Here is a 24970-nt window from a genome sequence, read left to right as displayed (position 1 = left end):
TACAGAAAGAGTGTGTATTTTCTTATTTGACAATATCTAGAAAAGCACCATCCTCAGTGTTGAAAGTCAATGTCAAACACCCCAGGTGTTCAGTTTTCAAATGGAGTGAGCCAGAACCTTGGGGGTTGGGGGGCTCCATCTGCCCCACCCCATGCTTACACTCAGTGCCTGGCAAACAACTGACATTCAATAAATATTTGTTGAGAGAATAAATGATAAGCATTAAATGTCCTATAGTTAATTGGCCAATCAACATGAAAATGACCACAGTTAATACGCTAATCAATGTGAAACTATTTGCTTAAATATTCAACATGACTTATGAAAGCAGAATTACTGCTTTTATCCTTCAAAACAATACTGCATGGTTTAAAAACTTCTACACAGATTTTCAGACTTCTGAATTATATCCTAGCACCCTGAACACCTTTCCTCCACTCTGTCAGTGCACTTTTTTCAACTTTACAAAATCGTCTGAGTAAATGGACTCCCACGTTGCACCCAGCCATGAACGGTTACCTTTGTTACAAAAGTATTCCACTTCTTCACAGCTCAGATTTTCAGGCCCAAACTCTGTGGAAAAGCTTTCCTCCAGTGGAAAGTCCCCCTTTGAGATGACGTCTGCTTCCTCTGATGGACACTCTTCTTCTTCCTCTTCAATGGCATCTTCTAGCGGCCCTTGAAAAAGAATCAGGGACACTGTACCAAAAACATCCAAAGAAGAGAGTGAAATAAAGTTCTGAAATAGGGTCTTTCTGATTAAGTTGCTGCTGTATCTTCCCCCCAAACTGCTGATGTTCATGTCTCAAGGCCAAGTAGTACCAAGGGTACTCACACAACATAATGCCACCTCCACGTCAACAAGTAACCCTGGCCTATGATAAGAAGTGGAAGGAAGCCAGGGTCTGCAGTTCCTACAGAGACAGCAGCCTCCAGCTCCCATCCTTCCCCACCCCCAGTGAGAAGCCCAAAGCTTATTTTTTCAATTCTCTCCTGAAGAGCAAAACTGTGCACTTTACGTTCATTTGTTAGAATTAACTGCCTGGTAAAGAGTACAAGTCTCTTTTACACCGTTGTACAATTTTACCTGAGATTTTAATAAAGATTTAAAGTAATTGAATGCATTTTAATTGAACTGAGATTTTAATAAAGTCTATACTTTAAAAAATCCATCTTAAGAGTGGATTCTGAGAAAAGATTTCATTATATGTGTTTGAGGCTTCAAGAAAAATTACATATTTCTCTCCCTGATGAAAGCATAACCCTATTCACAATTAATTGAATTTTTTTCTGAAATGAAAAGTAGTTTTCTAATGAAAAAAATGTAATTTGTATTTATGTGATACTTTTTCTGTAATAAAAATACAACTTCCTTAGAGTGAATGAGAGTGAGGTGCATTACATTAATGGACCTGGTTTATTGAAAGGAAAGGGAGGGCTGTAGTTGTTCAGATGGATCTGAAGTGGACGACGTGGGAATACCACGCTGCCGATTGTGAATTTCTGACTGCTCTAAAGAATGAAAGTATCTGACTCATTTTACTAAGCAGAAGCCTGCATTTGCTCCTAAAGAAGCACTGTGGCATTTTGTCCAAGGAACACAATTATGGTAATTTGTACTAATTGTCACTCATGTCAGCAGCCTCATCAGACAGGCTAAATACTTACTGCTTAGAAATGTGGGCAGTCTCTTTCTCTTACTGCTTAGAAATGTGCTAGGAAATTTTCAGGACCAAAGGAGAAATTCTATAGTTTAAAATACTGCATATATGACAATTTTCACACATGTATGAGCAAACAGGAATAGGTACATACAGCACAGTGATGTATTTAGTGTTTTCCCAAAAGCAAGTTCCCAAAGGGCTGAACTCATATGACACATTTTTATGGAGAGCATTAGTTGCATGGATTTAAATTAAGGGAATCCAAGCAAAAAAATTCTTAGAGTTTCTTTGTGCTTTTTAAAATTTATTTTTTCTTCTTTAAATATCATATGTTATGGAAGAAAGGATGCCCTAATTCCAAAACCCTCTGGAAATGTCTTTTTATACTCCAGGTGGAGGGTTAAAAACCACAGATTCTGTTTTAGTATAAACCACATTCAAAAGCTATGGATCTCATATTAGTTTTTATCTCTTATTCATTACTTCAGGTTTAAAATTTATAATCTTTCACCTTTTAAAACAATTAAGTCATGTAGCAAGACATGCAAAGTACATATAAAATAGTCATAAGGTAAAATATTACAATCACTAAAACAGTTATCTGAATAATTCTAATTATTAATTCTGAGTCTAATGAGGAATAAAATAGAATATTTCCATGTTTTTATTTTGTTCAAGCAACTTAATTTTAATAACAAGTTTGGTCAAAAGAAGACACCTAAGCTGTCTCATTTGTGTCTCATGTAGGACTTTCAAAGCACTTTCTTATGTAATCTTTAAAATAACCCAGTGAGGTAGTTATGAGAATTATTAGTATTTTTATTTGGGAAATCTGAAAAACAAAGGTCTGGAGATTAGTTAACTAGAGTAAGGTTACAAGCTAATAAGTAAAAAAATTGATATGAAAAGTCAAAATTTTTAAAAATACCTTTTATGAATATACCATACTACTATGCAGACCATCCTTTGGTAGTTATAAGTGCATTCCTTCATAAATAAAACTATAAAGCAAGTTACTCACAAACATAGAAACCTTCAGAAATTGCTAATTCATATTCACATAACTTTATTCTTGGCTGCTTAAAGATCTAGTCTTTAGAAATTGAGAAGCCTCTTGTTGCTCTTCTCAGGTTGACAGAAGTCAACCAAAATATTACATGCCCCCCCCCCAAAAATAACCAGAAGGATCTTATAGATATTACCAAAAATAAAGTAATTGATTACTAATAATTAATTATTTACATAATTTCCTTATCAAGTCAATCTGTAAAGAAACTCCCTTAATATCAGTTTACATCACATAACAGAAATGAAAATATATACTTCTTTTTGGAATATATACTCTGGGTTTTACTAACAAAAAGTAAATCTCTAATTGTAAAATAAGTATTTTAAATAATTCATATATAATTTACTGAATTTTTTTTTAACATTTTTTATTGATCTATAATCCTGAATTTCTTTTTTTATTCCTGGAGGCTCTTCAATTATAAAAGTCTATATAGTATACAGAGAACATATGCATATTATAAGAATAAAATTAATAGTAAAAATGCTTTCTTTTTTAAAAATAAAAATTGCAGCATACATGCTAACATTTAACAAAAGGGTTTTTTATTAAGGGTAATGTGTAATTGAGCAATTATTTACAATATTCAATGACTTAAGTTGACTCTAATGGTATAATATTAAATTCAGGTTTAATGGTTGAATTAAAAATTAAATGGAAAATCTCATGTGAAAATTTTGAAAGGAAACAAAACCACAAAGCATTGATCTAGGCAAAACTAAAAGTCTAACCAAGCCATCCATCTATCTATCTATCTATCTATATATACACATATGTCAAAAAAGGCTTATGTATCATATAAAACTTTTTATTGTGGTATGATTCCTGTACAGTAAACTACACATATTTCAGATGCACAATTTGATGAATTTTGATAGATATGTACACCAACGAAACCCTCAGTAAATTTAAGAAAATTGGAATCATATCAAGCATCTTTTCCGACCACAATGCTATGAGGTTAGAAATCAACTACAAGAAAAACCTGCAGAAACTGCAAACAAGTGGAGGCTAAACAATATGCTATTAAACAGCCAATGGATCACTGAAGAAATCAAAAAATACTTTTGAGACAAATGAAAACAAAAGCACAATGATCCAAAACCTCTGGGATGCAGCAAAAGCAGTTCTGAGGGAAGTTTTAGTGATACAAGCCTACCTCGGGAAATAAGAAAAATCTCAAATAAACAACCTAACTTTACACCTAAAGCAGCTGGAGAAAGAAGAACAAACAAAACCCAAAGTTAGTAGAGGAAAAGAAATCATAAAGATCAGAGCAAAAATCAATGAAATAGAGACTAAAAAAAATAGAAAAGATCAATGAAACATATATAACTTTTATTTATCAAAGATTATGGTAAGATCTTAACTGATAGTTTAACATTCTATATTCCAGGGGCTGTTTTATGTTGGCAATCAATTTGCAATTCCAAGCATGCAGCTGAAAAGAAAGCACTTATTTTTTTCAAAAATAAACTACAAAAATCCAAATTGAAGGTAAAAAAAAAAAAAAACTTCTGGCGCTTACTGTTCAAAATGTATGAACTCTCACTGTCAATATTTAGAACAGGCCAGAAGGGTGATTTAATGGCCACCATGTGTTTCTCCCAAAGCACATGTCATTTTGATATAACTTACTGTACTTTAAAATGTGCAATTATTAACCATGTCTTTAGCTATGCTATCAAATCAGGCACTGGCAAAAAAAAAAAAAAAAAAAAAAAAAGGTTTCTCTTAAAATACATAGTATTTATGGTTTAAGATCAGATCTCACTCTACTCTCTATACTGCATGTTTCTTTAACAGGAAAACCTTACAGATAATCAGTGGCCATAAACTAACATTTTAAAAGGGTAAGAGACACTTGAAGCACAAGTACAATTAATAGCACCAATGAAGGAGGGAATGAAGGAACCTCCTGTGTATGGATTAGTGGGCACAGAAGTCCACTTCAGAAAAATCACCACAGGTAATTTGACACAAATAATAATATCCACTCAGAAAAGGCTTACGACTGAGCTCCATGTGCCCTCATGGGGAAAATTACTTCTGATTGAGGCCACTTGGCAGGCAAGTGTAAGGAAATCTGAATTTCAGCTCTTCAACTGCCTCTGATTTATAGATATTCAAACACATTCTCCAGAATGAGTATTCTTCATGTTTATACATATAAATATTTACCTGATTTAAAAAATGCTAATAATTAGCTGTTCTTCCTAAAGTTATGAATATAATGATGCTGTACTTCAGGCCTGTAACACTGTCAAACATCTCTCAGAATGAGGAGGCATCCTTTCACCTTTTATACTGGATGGATAATGGAGAGTACAAGATTCTGGTAGGTGCAAGGTAATACTTCCATTTTCAGAAAGGGAGACAAGAGGGCACTCGGGAACCATCTGATCTGACGACAGCTACCTTTGCTCTCCAGAGACAAAGCTGGAACTAAGAAGGCTTGTGCAGATTCACAGCACCTGGCAATACCGATGCTCATCCCAATATTGCGGTGAAGCCTTGTCTGGCCAGAGCCAACGGCTATGTGGCGAAAGCTGGGCTTACATGTAGGAGAATTTTTCCTGAAGCGGTTGTTCCAGTGATCTGGAGTTGGTAAAGGGAAGATGGGACATTCAAGACTAGGTAGTTCTACCCTATACAATGGTAGCATAATCACTGAATGAAATGAAAGTCAAGAATTGGATTTGTATGGTTAAGAACCACTTTGAAGAGCACTTACTCCCCAGATAAATGAATTTATGAGAAAATTACTGATATGATTTCAGGTGGTTAAAGAGATCCCTGAAACCCATTCAAAGCCACTAAAGCAACAGATAGAATATGGGAGAAAAAAAAAATGACTTTGGGGAAAAAATATAGAAGATATATTAAGAACTTAGAGGAAAGAGGATTAAAATAAGCAATACAATCAAGGAATACAAGAAATGATAAAGACTAACATCATAACTATTAAATACACATCTCTTTCAACATATATTGTCTGGATAAATAACTTCCTACCTTGGCAGCCTACCATAAACTCGGCTAACCCTCACCTAAATGTCAGACTGTCTTTGTTCATATAAATTCAAAGCACTTCAGAATGAGGCACCCAAGAAAGAAATTAAATTTTACAGAAATTAATATACATTGTCAAGTACAAAGAAGGGAAAGAAATGCCAAATTCTATAGTCCTGATGCAGTATCTCCCAAAAGGACTCCTTTCTCTTAAGTGCTCAGTCACATTAATTTATTATAAATTATTTTAGTTAGGTTTTGCATGCCTTTTGATTAAAACAAGGCAAACACTTTGTCCTAATGGAACGATAGCAAGCATTCAATCTCCTCTCCATGCATTAATATTCCAAGCATTCTAGAGGCTGCACAAGACTAGCCACCTAGCAAAATGAGACTGTTTCAGAATACTGGGCAGCCCTGATTGCAACTGACAGGTGGGAAGAAAGTCGCATTAAAATATTATCATTCCCAATAATTACAATAATCCATCACAGTGTGCCCAGAAATTCTGCTAGGTGAGTTTCCCCTGAAAATACACAAATATTTCCAAACCATTTTATCCTGATGTTTCTTAATGTATGCCATTTCAGATTATTTTCACATCTGATTGTATTATCGATATTCAAACTTCCAATCAAAAAATTTTATTTTATCATTTTACTCATGCACAGAACAAAGAATACGTATCGGTGGAATAGATTTCTCAAAATCTTAATGAATTAGTGAAAGTGAAAATAGTGGTACTGTCCCCAGGATGCCAGCTCCTGTTCTGTGCTCCTCTAAAGCCACTTGCAAAGATCTACTCAGACAAAGGAATGGGATGGTAGTTAAAATCTTCTAATATATATAAAACAAAACAGATCTCCAAATCTGGCAAGTTAAGCAATAATATATACCATGCTTTACTTACTGCATAATAATTGAGTCACATTTATCAGGTGATGCTACCTTTCAAAAAGTAAATACGAAAATATAAAATTAGGGATAGATAAATTCTGGTTCACATTTAATATGTCATACACAAATGTGTCAAAACTCTATACAGGTATGCTGTACTTTAGTTGATAGGTAAGAGGAGGTCATATAGAACTTTCCACTGTAAACTTATGTTACGTTTCCTGTATGTGAGGGAAAGACAGTAGTGGGCTGATACTTAAATTGGATGCCTTGTTACCCAGTACTTTATTCTAGCCTCCTAGTTGTTAATTTCAGGATGATACCCATAAAATACAAAATATAAAATGCTTCTAATAGGAAAGATTTTCAATTTCATAAGTTATATACATACACGGCCTCTTTGTTCAATTAGAAATAGAAAATAAAAACTCAACTCTAAATTAAAAAGCAGAAATCTACAAAAAATGCACCCTTCCCCATCTCATTACGGAGCAGGAATACTTCTATCTTTAGAGCACTAATATCTCCTACTGACTTTGTCTAGGGCATATTTCGTGGCTCTCGGTAGTTCCTCTCCCAGAGTTCTCAGTGGCTGCACTCAGATTCCTTATGAATCATCATTACCCTGTAGGCACACCTCAAAATGCCCCTCACTTGGTTCCTATTACGTTTGTCTCATGCATAACCCACAGAGCCGTTTAATGAGAAGGGGCAGGGAAGAGGGACGCTCTTTGGACAGTGCAAATCCATACTAACTCATGTAATTGAGCTTAACAGCAAGAATAAAACCTTATTTCTGTAGTCTAAAAAAAAATAGTATTTTAAACGAGCAAGTTCTTTCTGCAGTCACTCACTTTTAACAATAGTTGCATCAGGGGATCTAGTAGGAAGGAAACATTTTTATTAATTTTTCTCTTATCTGCCAGAAGAATGTTGATTTTTTTCATTTGCGTTTGTTGCCTGCAGGTAGCAGACCAGAGAATCATATAGTAGAAATTCTTCTTTTTGATTAATTTCTTTCCATGTGTTAGGTTATTTCTTATATATAATTGATTTTGGGCTTTGCTCATAGCTGTACATCTTTTTTATATCTGTACCAACTGCTGTCCTTCAATCTAGAAAGTTGAAGGAAATTACCTGAATTTTGTTAAGTTTATTAAAAATGAGATCTGTGAATATTTAAATTGAGTTTTGAAATGTTAATATAAAAAAGGTATTAGAGAATTTTTATTGGAGGGTTCAATTTGACCATACTACATTGTAAAAAGAAGGGAAGAGGGTCAAGTTTTATTCAAATTGTTTCTTTAGGGGGAAAAAATGAACTCTTTGATTTTATAAAAATGGAGTAATATTCTGTGGCCATTTTTATTAGATGGTAGCATGAATACTTCTTACATGTAAATCTGAGAATTTTTAAATTTGTTAATTTTCTTTCCCCTAAAATGCTTTGTTTGGGAAACTTCAAATTAACTGAACAATGATAACAAGAAAATAACGATTTTGCTAGAACATATGCAAACCTGGCAAGCAGCAACTAATCTTACATAGTAGATTAAACACTGATATCACAGGGAAGACAAAGTCAGATGAGAAAATTCAGAGAAATTCAAACTAGAATCTCTAATCACTAATTTACTCTCAGGCAGTAACTCAGCCATTGAAAAAAATCAGTTCATTAATAAGTGCCTTGTGCGTTGACCCAGGAAGTTAGTGACAGAGATGGCATTGTCACATATTTTGTAACCAGGTCTCAGTCTAGAGCCCCATAAAGTTTACTGAAGATGGTAACTCTATTATAAAGAAATAAGAAAGCATATTCATTACTAAAGCTACATATTTCTATATGATTATGATATATTTATGTAATAAAAAGCCCCTGATTGGTAATAAGCACAAAAGATGACAGTCATATATTATTTTGTTTTCTTTATGAGACTTTCAAGTATTCATGTATTTGCTCATTCATTCATTCATTCATACATTACTCATTTAACCAATGTGTACTGAGGGTAAAGCATGCGGTGGGCACTGTACTGGGTACTGGGATAACAGGATGGATGGCCCTGGCCAGAAAGTAGTAAATAATTGGGTGAAGGAGACAAACTTCTTGCATACAAGGCATGAAATTAATTTTTTTTAATACTCCATTTTAACATGGAGAGGGCAGGAAAGGCTTCTTAGGCTAAATTCTAGTTATTTGTGCATTTTCTTATTTCCTCTGATATATTATAATTCTATCTTACCTCCATTTGTAATAGGAAGAAGCAAATATGGTACTTTGCATCTAACCATGGCATTTAATAGTTATTCAAGTAAGAATTTTTCAGTTGACTTTAAATGTCGTGAAATTGAAGACCAAAATCAGGAAGAGAGAATACTGGGCCAATTTTTTTTTAACAGTCTAGATGCATAGCTTTAAATTGTTACTAATTATATTGCTGGAGGAAGTTTATTCTGTTAGCAATGTGAAATCCATGTCCTTTCTTGGTTATTCAAAGCAGGTGCCATCCATCCTCAGCCTGCCAGAAGTTTTTGGGGGGATGTGGAATCAGACAAGCCAAAAATTTCCCCAAAGTGAACCTTGTTGTTACAACAAAAACATCAGGTATTACCCAGAATATAAATACGGTACATCAGATTTTTAAAAGCACTGTAAGTAAGAGAAAAAAGGAATTTGAACCTATCCACAGAACCTCTTATACATGATATGTAGCTGATAAATATTTATTAGGTGAATTAATCAAAAGTTTTAACTTCATAGACTTGCACAAGAAAAAAACATATTCTCTTTAGAAACTTCAAAGCACCATCAACATATACCTAGTATTCTTATCTAACAAACTAAATCCTGCAAAAATAGTAATATTCTACATAGTTATATAACAAAGTTAAATTAGTTCAAGTAAAAGAGATGCAATTTTTAGAAAATTATCTTATTTAAATGGAGATCAAACAAATTAGGGGGAGAGGTGAGCTTGTAGTCTTCCGACTCCAGGATAGGTGTATATTTCTTTCCCTGTCTACGGCAAATAAAAGACGAGGTACATGTTGATTTTTAAAAATTCCACAATGACGACAAAAGCACTACTCAAACAATGAACACTTAACAAAAGACTCTGATGACTAATTTCTTAAACAATCTCATAAAGCAAAGATGAATCAATATGGTCCTTAAAAACATTCAGTATGCATTTCTTTGTCCCCTAAGCAACATATCTGTCTCATATGAAAACATCCAGAAAGCATATGGCTACATGCAGGAAATAAAGGAAAAAATAAAGACTGCAAAGATTTGGGGGAATTTTTTTTTTAATTACAGGAGAAAATCAACAAAAATATTTGCATCAGGTTTAGGTCACTGTATATATAACCTTCTTTTTCTTCCTAATAAAATTTGAATCTAATAACCCCCATCTCATCACATAGATCAATTTCCCTTTACTTCTTTGATTTAATCACACCCTTTCTGACCCTGCTTTATTAAAATGATTCTTTATGTGTGCAATTAATTATTGATTGCCCTTCTAAAAATTTTATAAAATAACTGGTCTCAAAGTGATGCCTGACTTCACTGACTGATTATAAGCAGTTTGACAGAAAACACTGGTTCTCTAACCATCATTCCTGGACCAGCAGCATTAACACCATCACAGAACTTGTTAGAAATTCAGAATTGTCAAACTTCACCCCAGATCTGATATCAGAAACTCTGAGGGTGGAGCCCATCAATACGTGTTTTTAAGAAACCCTGCAGGTGATTCTGACGAATGATCAAGTTTGAGAACAACTGTGCAGGAATATAAATGTTATACAGAAGTTATTTTGTAACAGTACAACTTATACTTTTTGTAGTCATTTAATAGAAACAGTGTATTTTGCAATTAATACAGGCCCCATGCCTCAGTTATGGGTAGACTCTTTGTGTACTGCAGCTGATGGTCTGTGATCAAAATACTTTTCACCTGGGCAACTCAGTAGAGTCAGATCCGATTAGTGGCAGGGAACATTTGCTTCTTTAGTGCTGGTTAATTGTTCTCCCAAATAATTCCAGGGAGTCCAGCAAGTACTCAAATCACAAAGTTCCAGAAAACTCTGGGATGACATGTAATAGATTGTAGCCACTTCGGGCTGATCCCAAATGCTACTTCTTTATCCTTCCAGGAGCCCTGAATAATGTAAACAATTGATCCGGGAAATTGACTAAAGAGCTCCTCACATGTGTCTGGCTACAGTATAGAAAGTCCGTATAGAAATGGGGACAGCATCTCGATGTAAAAATTTTAAAAATTGAGTCTTTTGAAGGACTAGAGCTTCAAACAGCCCAGAGTTCCCCTCATCCTCCTCTTCTGAGGGTCTACCATCTCCTGAGTGACAGGAAGGGTCCTCTGCCCAGTCAGACAGAGCAGGCCAATTAATTGGTGACAATCATTGTAAAGCAAGAGGTCCCAGCCAGATTAGACACATGCCCCCGCTCATCATCCCTTGCTCCAATCCCTTATGATAATCAGGCTGGTGCACAAATGAAGAGTGTCTCCAGTATTTTACAGGGCAGCATGGTGGCCAGCCTTTATTGTTAACTCACATCGGCAGCTCACAAAATTACATGTCCTAGCAACACCACCTTGAACTGAATTGTCAAGATGAGGGCACCTACAGAAATCTGTTCCATTTTTCACAAATAGGTGTGGCCTCCTGCTCCTGGAATGCTGCCAATTTGGCCCTCCATTTGGGTTTGACACAGTAAATAATGATGAATATTCTCTAAGCCTGTACGGTCCTGCACACATGTTCTCCGCACAGCCAGAAAAACAATCCTCCACACAAAACAAACCATTGTTGTGGATTCTGTGCATTGGTCAGAATACAAACTTCGAAAGAATCTGCCTAATTTCACAGGTGTATGTGTCATTTTTCCAAATTTCCATTCTGGCAGATTGCTTTCATCTTTACAGGATGAGGAAAAAGACCTATAGTTGCAAAACCTAACAAGACGATGGCAGGGCGGGGACTGGGGGGCTTTGTGAGGGAAGGTAAAAGCAAAATCAACATGTTCACCCGGCTCTAATTGTGCCATGCCCTGGGATACATATCAAAAGGGCACTTCATAACAAGTGCTCTATGTTGTCATTAAAGCACCGTAAAGGTACCTCAACTCAGTGCTTGTGAGCATCTCCAGAGGCCCCAGAAAGCACTTCCCCATAAAACATACCTTCAAAAAGACTTTTATTTTATACTAGCACATTAAACGAGTATCTAAAGACACAGAGGCACTCAATATAGCTATATTTTTAAGAAGAACACTTACTCTCTGGAGAATTAGGAGAGCAGGTAGGGTGCCAGTGATAACAAAGCTAGCTTATCCACACTGCTCCAGCGGCGGTAACAGGGAGGAACCATCTAAGGACTCTCTTAAAAAGAAAATATCCCCTGCCTTTCACAACAAAGCCTACAATAGAATAAAAGCAAGCACCTTTACAGGCAGAAGTTATGGGGTGAGTCAAAAGGTGGAGAGCTCACATAAATGAACCCTGCTCCGGTGACTCGCAGCCCTCCCATACGGGCGTCGTAAACCCTGTGCCAGCCTCCAGGAGACACTCCCCTACGCAGTTCTGGCATAAGTGTCTATGTGGCTTCTATGTGTCACATGTGGGAGGAAAACTGGGCACGGGAGCTTCTTTTCCAATTAAATAGAATTTCATTTTCCCCTTTAAACTGTAAGAGTACAAGTGAATTAACTCTCTTGAAGGTGGTAAGTTATAAGGTTCTTATTTCAATACTGATTATATCGTCATACTTAATGACAACCTAGAAAGGTTCTCACCAGCAGCTACTCAGTCCCAATCACCCTCTCTCACTTAAGCCAAAGAAAGGCGCAGTCCTTCCTTCCAAATAGAAAACTCCAGAAAATCAGGTTTATCAGGACTTACCTAACATTCAGTGCACTGGCAACAAGGATAGGGGAATTTGCATTCTTAAATCCATGATTTCTAACTCTTGTAAACAGAGAAATACATCTAACTTGGATAATCTAGAAATAAACATTTTCCTATCTTCAAAAAAAGGTTCACCTTAAACAGGAATTCTTTTTTTAAAATTTTGCTTTTTATCTGTTTTTGTTGTTGTTTTTTGTTATTATTTTCTACTGGGCAATCATTCTTTAGAACCAGTATACTGTACACAGCATGAAATACATCGATGGTTTTTATATGTTAATAATCTTTTCCCAATTCAAATATTATTTTTCTGCCTTGTTTAAAAAATTCATTCTATCAGCCCCCCTCCCCTGCTCCCTGCTTTTTATATACCTAAAATATTTTACTCTTGGTTTAGAAAATAAACAAATAAATCTTAACAGCAAATGCAAGAAATTAAGTCAAAGAATGGATGTCATTCACTGTTAGCGACAGCACTCAGTATGATCCCACCCTGAGCTGTTACTGCCCTGTGCGTTCTGACAGCGAAAAGAAAGGATGCACCTGTCACCCAGCACCACCCCACCCACACCATCTTTCCCAGTCCAGCCTTCTATCTTGGTTGGCTCAGGCTAACACTTGGCTCAAGTATTAAAGGAGTATAGAAAAACATCTGTGAATACATACTGATTCCCTCTGCATCCTCAGAGGGAAATCACAGTGCTTATCCATGGTTCTGCCATTCTGCTGTTTGTCCTGAGTCTCAGCCTCTAGTCTCTTTTGTAATGGGCACCAACTTTAGTGTGAACTAGACTTACACTGAATATTTGATAAAAACTGCAGACTCTCAAACTCCTCTAAGGTTCAGCAGCTCTGGGATAGGACCCAGGAATAAGAATTTTAATCCTGTACCACAAATTATTCTAATACTGACCACATGTTGGGACAGTAGTGATCAGTGTTCTAAGCCTGGAAAAAAGGGGGCAATGAAGAGCTATGACATTCCTAAAACAGTATGAGGGACAAGATAAGAATGGACCATTATCTCTCATCAGTAAACTCATGAGATCATTTTGTTCCTCTATATTTCATTTTTCTTTGCTCAACAACACCTTATCCTATTTGGAGGCTATGGTGTATGCACTGATAGAAAACTGGACTCAGTTCTGTAGCATCATTTTCTATCAGGCCTCCTTTCCACATCTGAAGAGACATACAAGATCAGTTTGGCCATGTATTTTATCCACTGCACTCGAGAATTATTTATGTACCATATGGAGAGCTGGCTCATGCAGAAGTTGTGGGGGAATTATCTTCCACTATGCTTCCCAACGCTCTTTGGAGATTTAATCGTGACACAAACGAGGCAGTTCCAAATTAGGCTGTGGAAACTGTTACCTTTTTCTTTGGTATTGTTTTGTTTTTTACCATGTGTGACTTCCAATGAAGAGTTACAGTGAGGGATGGGTGGGGGGACAAGGTGGATTTCATCTTTTTTATGAGCTGTTGATGAGCTGAGAATCTACAATGTTCTCAAGAAATCTGCCAGGATTCTAAACACAGCTACTGAAAATTTCACAAACTCTTTGAAAGAAGCAATATGTGAAATGGGGAATAAAGTGCAAAGTGTAACTGTATGTAGGTTTGGAATGGTTGTAAAATGGAGAGAGAAGTTCCTTCAGTGAGGAAGTTAGACATAGTCTGAAGTATTTAACACAACTCAAAATGAGCTGAGTTGTCCTAATCTGGTTAAAGTACTTAAGAACTATACAGATCAGCAAAGAAAACATCAATGAGGAAAAATTCAGATTCATACTTTGCTGAGCTAAAAATTTTAAAAGCAAACTCTTTTTACTATATACAAGGCATCTGCACATCTAGGACCAAAATAAGACAACAATAACAACAACAAAAAGAATGTGACAGACCACTGACTCAACCGTTAAATCTTAAGTGAACTTAAAACTAAAAGGAATTAATTTGGCTAAAAAAAAAATCCAAAATAGGTTAGATAATAAAATCTACTTACTACAACACAGAAGAGCACTAAGAATATGTGTAAATGAAGACACAAAGCCACTTCTGTGGCTGAAGCAACAATAGTACACAAGAACAAGAAAGAGCATATTCCTGATTGTTAGAGCCTGTTTATCCTTCATCTTCCTAAATCATTTCGATCTCTTCTCTGGGCTGTTTCATTTTCTATTATCCGTTGTAAGAACCTAAGGCCAATGGCCAATCTGCACTTTATCAATAACCACGGGAGTCCCTTAGAATGACTAACCTTTCATAAGTATCATGATTTTGGTCCCTTTGCAATGCCAGGGAAATCACAAATCTCACTAGGAACTCTCACTGTTAAGGAGAAAACATCATGAACTGAGTATCTACTTGCCCCTGGCCAGGAATCATGCAAGACACTCCACTCTGCATTGTCCTGGCTTTGTCATCTACACCTCTGAGAAGGAGAAAGAACCAGCAACCAGGACAAAGCTGAGGGAGATGACAGAAATCCTAAAGTGTGTTGATCCTCTGCTTGACAGTCTGGCTATCTCTGTTATTTCAGCATGTTAAAAAATGTATATATAAAATAAGGGCCCTCAGAGTTAGGGGTTAGAGATGGGGGAGCAATTTGGAAACAAGACAAATATTATGCTAATAATTAGGAAGGGAAAACCTTCCCTATCTCCCTAGAAATATATTTACTTTGTAAAATGCAATAGTATTTCAAAACTGTGCTTCATGTTTTCAGCAAGATTTTAAGGCATTCTTTCAAACAACCTAACTAGAAAATAAGAAAAGACTGTTACAATAAAATCACAATAACCAAAATAAAAGGTATGATAAGCAATACATGGTGCACCTGATGGTCTAGAAAAATGGAATTAGTGGTGTTGATGACAAATGATGAGAAACCACATGAGAATGCAGAGAAAGACAAAAAACAGGTTAAAAAGATGAGAGGTGGGAAAGGAAGACTAGAGAAAACCAGTTATACAGCTGCAACCCACTAATAATAGACAATCGTAAATTTAGGTAAACTGTGGAAATGATAAATTGACAATACGAATAATACTAAGAATTTATACATATTAAGAATTTGGAGATATGAAGAAAGTCCTCATATTTGAGATTAAGGAAAATGACCAAAATTAGTATCAAGTTCATTCTTGTTGTATTTTTAAAGAGCAAGAGTAGAGAAAGAATCACCTTTTTACCCCAAGGCCATCCTTCTCTCCCCAGAGCTATCGCTATGCCAAAGCAAATCTCTTAAAAAGAAAAAAAATAATAAATGGCAAAAAGCAGAAGGAAAAACTAGCATTACCTTACAGGGAGAAGCTACAAAAGAGCATCATATTCAGTTGACTCTGAAATTTGTACGTGATGTTGACCAAGACAGTCTCAGATGTGCTGGGCCTCAGACACATCATAAAACACCATTTCTGCAGACCTTATTGAAAAGATGTTCTCCCAATTTCAGAGAGATGAAATATTAAACATTAAGAATGGCAAAACCGTGTTTAAAAATAATTTGCAGGAACACTGAAACTTGTGAAAAACAAAAAAATACTTTTTTAAAATGTCAAATTATACATAAAAGGAGTTTGATTCTGAGTCTAAATGCTTGTTTCAATCACAGAAATAAAATAGAGTATTAGACAATCTATATGAAAAGAGGTTAGCAAACACAAATGCATTAACAGAGAATAGGGAAGTGGGGTTGCAACGAAGTCAGAGCACCCAATTTTTATTCCTCTCTGAAAGAGGGTTAAATTATTTTAGTATTAAAGTACAAAGTATTAACTTTAAGATAACATTTAGTAGAACTTCTATGTTTAAAGAATTAAAACCAAGCAGTAATAATATACTCAAAAAAGTTAAAATATAATTACTAGGAACACAAAAACAGAACGCAGTATCTAACAGGATGGATAAGTGAACAAATTTAAGGTTCAGATAAAAAAACAGAAGCATATTAATTTTTTCATTAAACATTTCCATGTGAAAACATTGGCAAAAATTTATCAGTGGACATAAAGCAAAATATAGGAATGCTGCTAATATCAGTATCATGCATGATTTAAGGAATTAGCAAATTCAAGTTACAGGATATTGATTAAAAAATCAGTACCACTGAGTGGAAAAGATTAAGCCATAAACTGAGGAATCAAAAAATAAGGATATGAAAAATCTGAACAATATAATTAACAAAATGGAACCTACATGCATAAAATTGGATGTTATATACTGCTTCCTATAAACAAAAAATAAATGTTTACAAGAATTTACAGACATTGACCAAGTATTAGGTATTCAAATAGTTTATGTATATTTTATTACAAAGTAGTACAATTAGAAATGATATATAATGTTAAAATAAGAATTTTTCTCGAAAACTTTTAAAAAGAGTAAGTGATAGTTTTGCATTCAAATACTAGCTTCCTCGATTACTCATTTTCTGACTTTAGAGTGCCTAGGAGAGGCCACAAAATAACAAGAAAGAACTCCATTGTAAAGCAAATAAGATACCCTGAAGGCAAATGATGAAATGCATTTGGAAGGTCATAGTAGGAAAGCACAAAATCATCTTAAAGCATGGAAATGTCTCAAAATAGACAGGCCCAGAGATTCTTTATGAAAACTGATGGGAAACAATAAAAACTGACAATTATCTAAAAAATTTGAAAACTTTGGGAATATGTTAGAGAAAATAGTAAACACAAGTAAATAAAATTTGAAGAGAAAAAGACAACAAAACAGATTTTTTTAAATCAAGGAAATCATTATACCAATAAAGTTGAAAATAGAGTAAAATGCAAAATTTTGCTTTAAAAAGCTTACTATATTTTTAAAAATTAAAGTAGAATACCTAAATTGAAAAATAGTTGAAGGAAGAATTAACAACACATATTAAATAATTTCAAAAATTAAAACCTTCTAGGGTTACTCTCATATAAAAATACATGAGACATTGAAAAAACTTAAAAATTTTATGGGAGGAAAAATATAACTTGTTTTGTAAATGCGGCTGTATAACACACTTCAAGAACTAGAAACCAAGTATTATAAAGATGACAATGATTCCCAACATGGTTTAAACGTATCATGTTATTCCATTTTTAAAATCCTTGCAAAGTTTTAGGAATTTGAAAAAAATGACTCTCTAGGGCAGCAAAGTTTTAAAGAACTTTCTGTGACAATGGAAATGTTCTGTAATTCTGCACTGTCCGACATGGTATCCACTCACTCCATGTGGCTATTCTGAACACCTGAAATAGGGTTAATGTGACTTAGGAACAGAATTTTAAATTTTATTAATTAATATAAACATATATTTAAATATTCATATGTGGCTGGTGGCTACCATATTCGAGTGCATGTCTAGAACATCTAGAGGAATAAGTGATTAAGAATTGCAAACAAATATTGTAATCCAACCCAAATATAATCTAGAAATGCCATATTCCAAACACAAGATAAAACCAGAACAATAAAAACATCATCTAGTACCACAATCATGGTACTAAAATAAACACTTAGCAACAGACTATAATTTGTAAGAATTCAATAAATAAATACATTTTTAAAGAGAAAGTAATGGAAGAAACCAGCTAACAATTTAGAAAAAAAATCAATTTAGGCCCTCATATAATTTAAAAGCTAAATTTCAGGTTGTTTTTTAAGAAGTAAATGAAAAATAATAACTATAAGCACATAAGAAGCAGTACTGGTTATTAATCAAACCTTTGGTTGAGAAGTGTTATTTTAGAAACCAGGAAAGAAATCACAAGTAATTAAATGGACCCAAGTCTATACTTTAAAATGCAGCAAAAATCTAAATATATTTAGAGTTATACATGTTAAAATGTCAAAAAATTATAAAAATACAGCATAAGGGGAAATCTTTTCAGCAAATAATTTAGATAACATAGTAATGCTGTGTAATAATTATTAAATTATCCAGTAATGTTTTGGGATACCTCCTCTGTGGCTTGCCAGGTTTTAAGCTAGGCAGTGGGTTTGCTCAATGAATAAAGGAGACTAGGTCCCCAGCTTCATGGAAGTTATGTCTAGTGGGGATACCAATGAAGCCATTAAACATACACAGTTTTCTCAAGCACCAAAGTAAGGAGTGAGTCATAATTGATTCCTCGCTTTCCCTCACTCACACACCAAATCTATCAGCAAGTCTTTTAAGCTTTACCTCCAAAACATAACCCAAACCAACTGCTTTGTACCATCCCTACATCTGTGTCCCTAGTTCAAGCCACCTTTATCTTTTACCAGGGCTGATGCAGTGGCCAGCCTTCCAATCTCCAGGAAACCTTTCCAAACTCTCCTACGGCCCATTCCTTATCATGGGATATAAATTACATCTTGTTATCCCTCTGCTTTGATGCCTTCCATCTGTACTTAGGATGAAGTCCAAAATCTATATCATGACCTACAAAATCCTACAAAAGGGCTAGTTGGAAGTTGGCCTTCAAAGTTCTTTGAGATGAACTCAAACTCCTCCATCCTTCCCTGGATCTTGGCACATCAACCCTCTTCTAATTCTCTCAAAAACCAAAACTCACTCCCAAAATAGAGTCTATGCCCTAGTCCTTCCCTCTTCCTGGAACACTCCACCCCTGCTAACTCAGGTCATCAGTCAGTTTGAGCTCAAAGGTTCCCCCCTCAGAGAGGGTTTCACTGCCTTCTGCTACTCCCTCACTCTCCATCTCAGCATGTATTTTATCGTGAAGGCTCTAGAGAAACTGGTTCTCTTACACAAAGTGGTGCCACACATTTGCAGAATAATCCATCAGTGATGTATGTACAGATTTAAGATTATTCCTAAGCTTTGACATGGTATCTCCATGTCCAGAAATCTCTACTAATTAAATAATCCAAAACATGTTAATTTAAATGTCATTTTTAATACTGCTAATATTTTAAGAACCTAAATGATCCAAATGGTTGAAAAGTGGAAAGATTCAGAGTTTGGACACTGGAGGCATATAACCCAAATAACCTTAGTTTTTAAAACTTACTTTCCCTATTAATATAGTATTGAATATTAGTAAATGCTACTGATTAACCTAGAATGTTTGGATTCAAAACCTGCCTCCAAAATATTGTTTGTTTGACTTTGAGTGAATCTTCGCTTTTTCCTGTGCCTCATTTTTCTCATCTGTAATGTAGGAATGACAGTAGTCCTACCTCACATCACCATTTTTAAGATGAAATGTGTTAACACGTGTGAAGTCCTTATAACAGTCCTTGACAATAAACACTCAAAAACATTAACTATTATTATTCTTTATTCAAAATGGAATGCCTTTTAGTCATTAAAAGTAATGATTAGGAAAAAAATAATGACTAGGGCTATCTGGTAATATGTTTCAAGAACTTTAAAACTGTTCAAACTCGGGGTCGTTAATTCAACTTCACAGTCTTTATCCTCAGAAATAACTGGAGAAGAAGACAAAGATCAGTGTTCAGTAAAGTTCATCATAGTGTTTGTTTAAGAGACAAGTTTTGGAAGCAATCTAAATGCCAAGTCAGATGGGTTTCAAAACTTGTAAATCCATATCACAGAATGGTATATAATCTTGAAAAATCTCTTTTAGAAGAAAGCTGATGACACAGGGAAATGTTCACTATTAAATGAAAACAATTAAACAGTATTGTCCCTGTGTAGTTAGTTTTAATTCTAGTTTTAGATTAAAAAAAAAAAAACTAAGCTTGCCAGCCTAATTATTTTGAATGAATGAAAGCTCTAAGTAATTTCATGGGCTCTTCTGAATTAACTTTGTGTCACATATTTTGCTGTTTGTCTTTTTCTCTTCCTGGTTATCAGTTAAAAAATAATAAACACATAATTTGATCAGTAAATATTTCTAGAATTATACCTAAAGTTTCCCTTACATGTTAACTAAATCACATTTGCCACCCATGAGGATGTAATGTCACAGTAAAGTAAACTTCTCTCAACATCCCAAAGGTACTTTAAGTAAACACAGCCACTACATTTGGTTCTTTCATAGTCTATACACATTTACAAGTTTTTTCTTTCCTAGGCAGTGGGAAAAGATAGGGGAAACCAAGTCTTCTGCGAAAAAAAAAAAAAAAGAGAATTTCTAAGCTCACAGTTTGTTGCGTTGTTATATTACAAATCACAAGTATGAGTCTGCTGTATGGCACAGTAAACGACGGAAGATTTTAGTAAAAGATAATGGTATCAGAAAAAGTCTTTACTCCCATGAGTAAAACAATTGCATACGACCGAATGTTGACTATTTCATGTAACTTTGGGAGCAAAAGATCCTCAGTTGCTCCATTAAATACGATCATTTTAAAGATAGCTCTTAACATGAAAGAACAATCACAAAAAGAAAATACAAAATACCATGATTTTATACTATAACATTAAAAGTAATAGTGATCACGAGCAAATATACTGAGAAACATGAAAAATGACTTTCAACATTAGTCAACAATAGCAGTACAGCAAAACTTTAGGTAATAAACATTTTTTTTCCCTCCTGTGGGTCCTAGAATATTTATTAGGTATTTATAGATAAAGTTATGTTCTTAAGTCATGTAATTATAAAATCTGGTGCACCGAATCAGATTAAAGCAGTTCCCCTTTTTATGAGTAAATTTTTTATTATGATATAGATCTTTACTATGACATCAATACCTGAGACTGATGATTGCTATGCTGCTAAAAGGGAGGAGCTAAGGGAGATAATATATGATGGAAGGAGAAGAAATAATAGTGTGAGAAAAATACAACTAATGAAATGGCAGAAGTAGAGTGTATGATGGAACTGGTCGGAGTAACTGGTTAGGGTAACCAGTTTGTTCAGAGCTCAAATCAAGACTAAATGATATTATTTGGGGTTTCATTTGTGTTATTTTCTGAGTAATATGTAATTAACATCAACATTTAGATCTAATCAGAATTTCAATTGAAAATTACCTTGTTATAATGTTACTGACAACACTTAAAAGCTGCATAATTAATAACACAAATCACTTAACACTGGGCACAGGACTTTTAAAATATGACATGAACAAGCTCAGTATTCCTACAGCCACGGAAACACAGTAATTAGTTTTTATCAGCTTTATCTTCTTGACCAGTAGTATTTATATTTTGTTAGACTCCTAAGAGGCTGTTCTAATGCAAGTGAATATTCTCAGGAACCTTCCTCATCGTCCTTGAAATACAACACAAGAAGTAAGCACGATGGATACACACTAACTGAAGATATTTATGCCCACCCCACCTCCCCAAATCAGCCGAGGAAGAATGTCTTCCTAGTGTCAGAACCAATGCAATTTCCTCACTTCTCTTATTTAGGAAGGGTCTTTTCCACTCTGAATGTTTCTTGCCTTCAAATGTCCTTAAGACTGTTCTTTATTCCCAAACCCACAAATATAACAAGGAACTCTCACTGCAGAAACAAGTTAAAAACAGGGATCTATCTCTTTCCCATTTCAAGGACTCAGACTGAACAGGTTTGAAGTGTCCCCTCTCACCAGGCCAGAGGATGGAGGATACTTACACTCCACCAAACATGAAACACTAACGTGCTTGATGGGCATCCTAGAAAAACTGTTCAATAGGCATGATGAAAAAGCATTCATCTAGTCAATGTTTGCATATTAACTTATATCTACGAAAAATGCTATATAAAGGTTCTCTCTCTCACCCCTCCCCCCCAACCCCCGCCACATCCATCGCTTTCATTCTTTGTTTCCTATCATGGGCTAGCTTTACCTGACACATGCTGGTTCTGAGAGATACAGGTAAGTATGAGTAGGGAGGCTATGGTAAAAATGTAGAAATACAGCATTTGGGGTCACCAGAAAAACAACACAGTAGTATACAATGATGATGGACATGTAACAAAAAGTTACAAGCTTAAATACCTGAAGGTATGGCACTTAAAAAAATAAAGAATAAAAAATTACAGGCACTTTTAAAGCATTAGTCTTTGGAGGCCCAACATCAGGTGTCACTAAGAAAATAATTAATTGGTTATAGCTTACAATTGAGGTGAGTAGTTGGAAGACACTCTTCCCTTTAAACTTTGGCTCAAGCCCTGATGAGCTGTCTGACTCTGAGCGAGCCTCAGAAACTCTGAGTCTCCACTTCTACCTATAAAACTGGATAATGTCTCACGGCAGTTGCAAGTTACACATGTTCAATTGTGTGATGAACTTAGCAGGATGCCTGATATAGCCTAAGTGTTCAACATTTGTCAGCTTATTATGTTTAAATAACTTTTATCAATAATCATAGCACGCCTTTGGAGAGACAGTAACAATAGAGCCATCGCGTGGCAGAAAAACAGCAAACAGATCAATACGGGAAAAGCATTCTTATTCTGATGTCTCAAAATAAAATATCAGACACCTAGAAAGAGGAAGTGGTTCTGTTAGAAGCCTCCCTTTAAGAGTTCAGGACCTTCAGATCTTGTTCTCTTGGTGGCTGGGTGAGGGTCCGCATTTTTTTGTGGTTAAAGAGGATTAGATAAAATGTGGATCCTGCCATCTCTGGAGTTATCAGTGTTCCAATGCACTAAGAATTAAATCATCCCCTTCTAATTTATGAGAATATAAGAAAAGGGTTTCTAATTAGAGGGGACACTTGGTGACACTAAAGATAAAGCTTTGTTCCATGAAAACAAAAATAAACTTCCGTTTGAGATTAAAGGAATATTCTCCAGTCTCTGTAGGAAATACTGAGAGAAAGTGCAAAATTGGAGGAAGCACAAACATAATGAACGTAGACAGAGCAGGGAAGCTTCTGCAGAGGAAGGATTTGGTTGGGCCCTGGGGACATTCTTTGCAAAAACTCTTGCTTCTGTGTCATGGAGATATGTAGGGACTGTAATAGCCTGGCCCAGACCCAGTAGAAACAAACTAAAGATGTCTTACCTTCCATAGTGCTCATTTATGTGTGATTTATACTGAATTACAAAGTTCTAGTCACAGACACTACCCAGAGACCACAATGGGAAAAGGACCAGAAAAGACTGTTTGCCACACACACACAGGATTCCAGAAAATCAAAAGAACCTGAATACTGGCACAGAGTCCCCTGTTTCAGGATTCCAAATGCTGCTTCATAAGGATAAACTGATTTTAAAATGTTGGAGGCATGAAAAATACTACTCAAAATTCAACTCATTTAATGCCGCACCCTTTAATTTATTTTATTGCCTCAAGGGTGGAAAAGGCATGTTCCTCACCGTCTGCGAGACAGGAAGCAGTGCCAAGCTAATGCTAATGGGAATTCTGTGGCCAGAGCCCACACGAAGACGTTTGTGCACACTTCAGTTTCAGATTTACCTGCTTTCACAAACGAACATAATCATATGCATCCCAGAAGAGACTGCCTTTTAGCTTAAAACTATTGTCTGAAACCTCGCACCTACTCAGCCCTCTGAGAATATAAAACATCTGAATTAAATTCTGTATGGTACTCAATATGGAACTTTTAATAACATTTTTAAACTCTCTCAATTTCCAGGCACTATTAAAAGGTAACTTTCTTTGAAACTGAGCTAAAGAAGAGCATATTCCCTAAAGAAATAAAGAACAAGAGAGAAAAGTGACACATTTCCGTCGAGTTAGCATGTCAATAAACAGGAACCATCCCCTCCAGACCAAAGGTAGCGGAGCGCCCCTGAAGATGCCCCAGGCGGTTTTGCTTTGCTCCAAACTCCCCACAGCTGGATCAACTCAGTAGGCAACCTGCAGTCAGAAGCATTTTAGGTTTCATCTTCTAAAGTTTCCATCTTCAAATTGGTAATTTCCCAACTTAAGAGTTAGGAATGGGAAGGATTCTCGCATGAACCTAAGATACGTTTAATTATTAGAAGCCTCACACTCAACACTGCACTTTCAATGAACGGTTTGTGAACAAATATCCAAAATCTCAAGTAAATAAACATGGGCAGTGAAAAAAATCTCACCAAAATTTTCCTCTGCACAAAATAAATTTCTTCCACCAAAGACTGTCCACAATGACTACACCATTCCAACTTACCTTAACATAAAAGCAAGTGGCTGATTTGTTACAAGATAAAATCGCTCCAGCAGAAATTTTTTCTTTGTGTCATCTAGGAAGATGCCTTCTAAAATAGTTCACCTATAGAGACTACATGAGCATCTTTAATTGCTTTCTGGAAAACAAATCGCTTTTAAGTATCCTCAAAACTAAAGCTTTACCCATTCTATTTTACATTTGAAATTTTAAGCAGTGTCTCTTCATAATAGCATATGCCTCAGTTATCTTTATTAGGCTGCCTTCTATGCTAGCCTCACTTCTAACCATATAGTTTGAAAGCAATAAAAATTTTTGTAATATTATACAAGTCAGACTTTGCATCAGTTTGATCTTAACTTGGTTATTG

The 24970-nt window shown here is 35.2% G+C and overlaps 1 protein-coding gene across 4 annotated transcripts in view; it reads right to left on the bottom strand.

Annotated features, from left to right (window-relative positions):
• Nucleotides 1–24970, bottom strand: part of ZFPM2 (zinc finger protein, FOG family member 2) — a 428442-nt gene that overhangs the window by 338559 nt on the left and 64913 nt on the right. For 2 of the 4 annotated variants that reach the window (XM_074352601.1, XM_074352599.1), the window contains exon 2: nucleotides 520–699. The exons of 1 other annotated variant lie outside the window; for it this stretch is intronic. In XM_074352601.1, coding sequence (XP_074208702.1) covers nucleotides 520–699 — 180 coding nt within the window. The remainder of the gene's footprint in view (nucleotides 1–519; nucleotides 700–24970) is intronic. One more of the 4 variants, XM_074352600.1, reaches the window with a different exon arrangement.

The sequence above is a fragment of the Camelus bactrianus genome, chromosome 25, assembly GCF_048773025.1.
Source record: "Camelus bactrianus isolate YW-2024 breed Bactrian camel chromosome 25, ASM4877302v1, whole genome shotgun sequence".
Classification (NCBI taxonomy): Eukaryota; Metazoa; Chordata; class Mammalia; order Artiodactyla; family Camelidae; genus Camelus; species Camelus bactrianus.
Note: the sequence above shows the minus strand (reverse complement) of the source record. Positions and strands in the feature narration are given on the sequence as shown.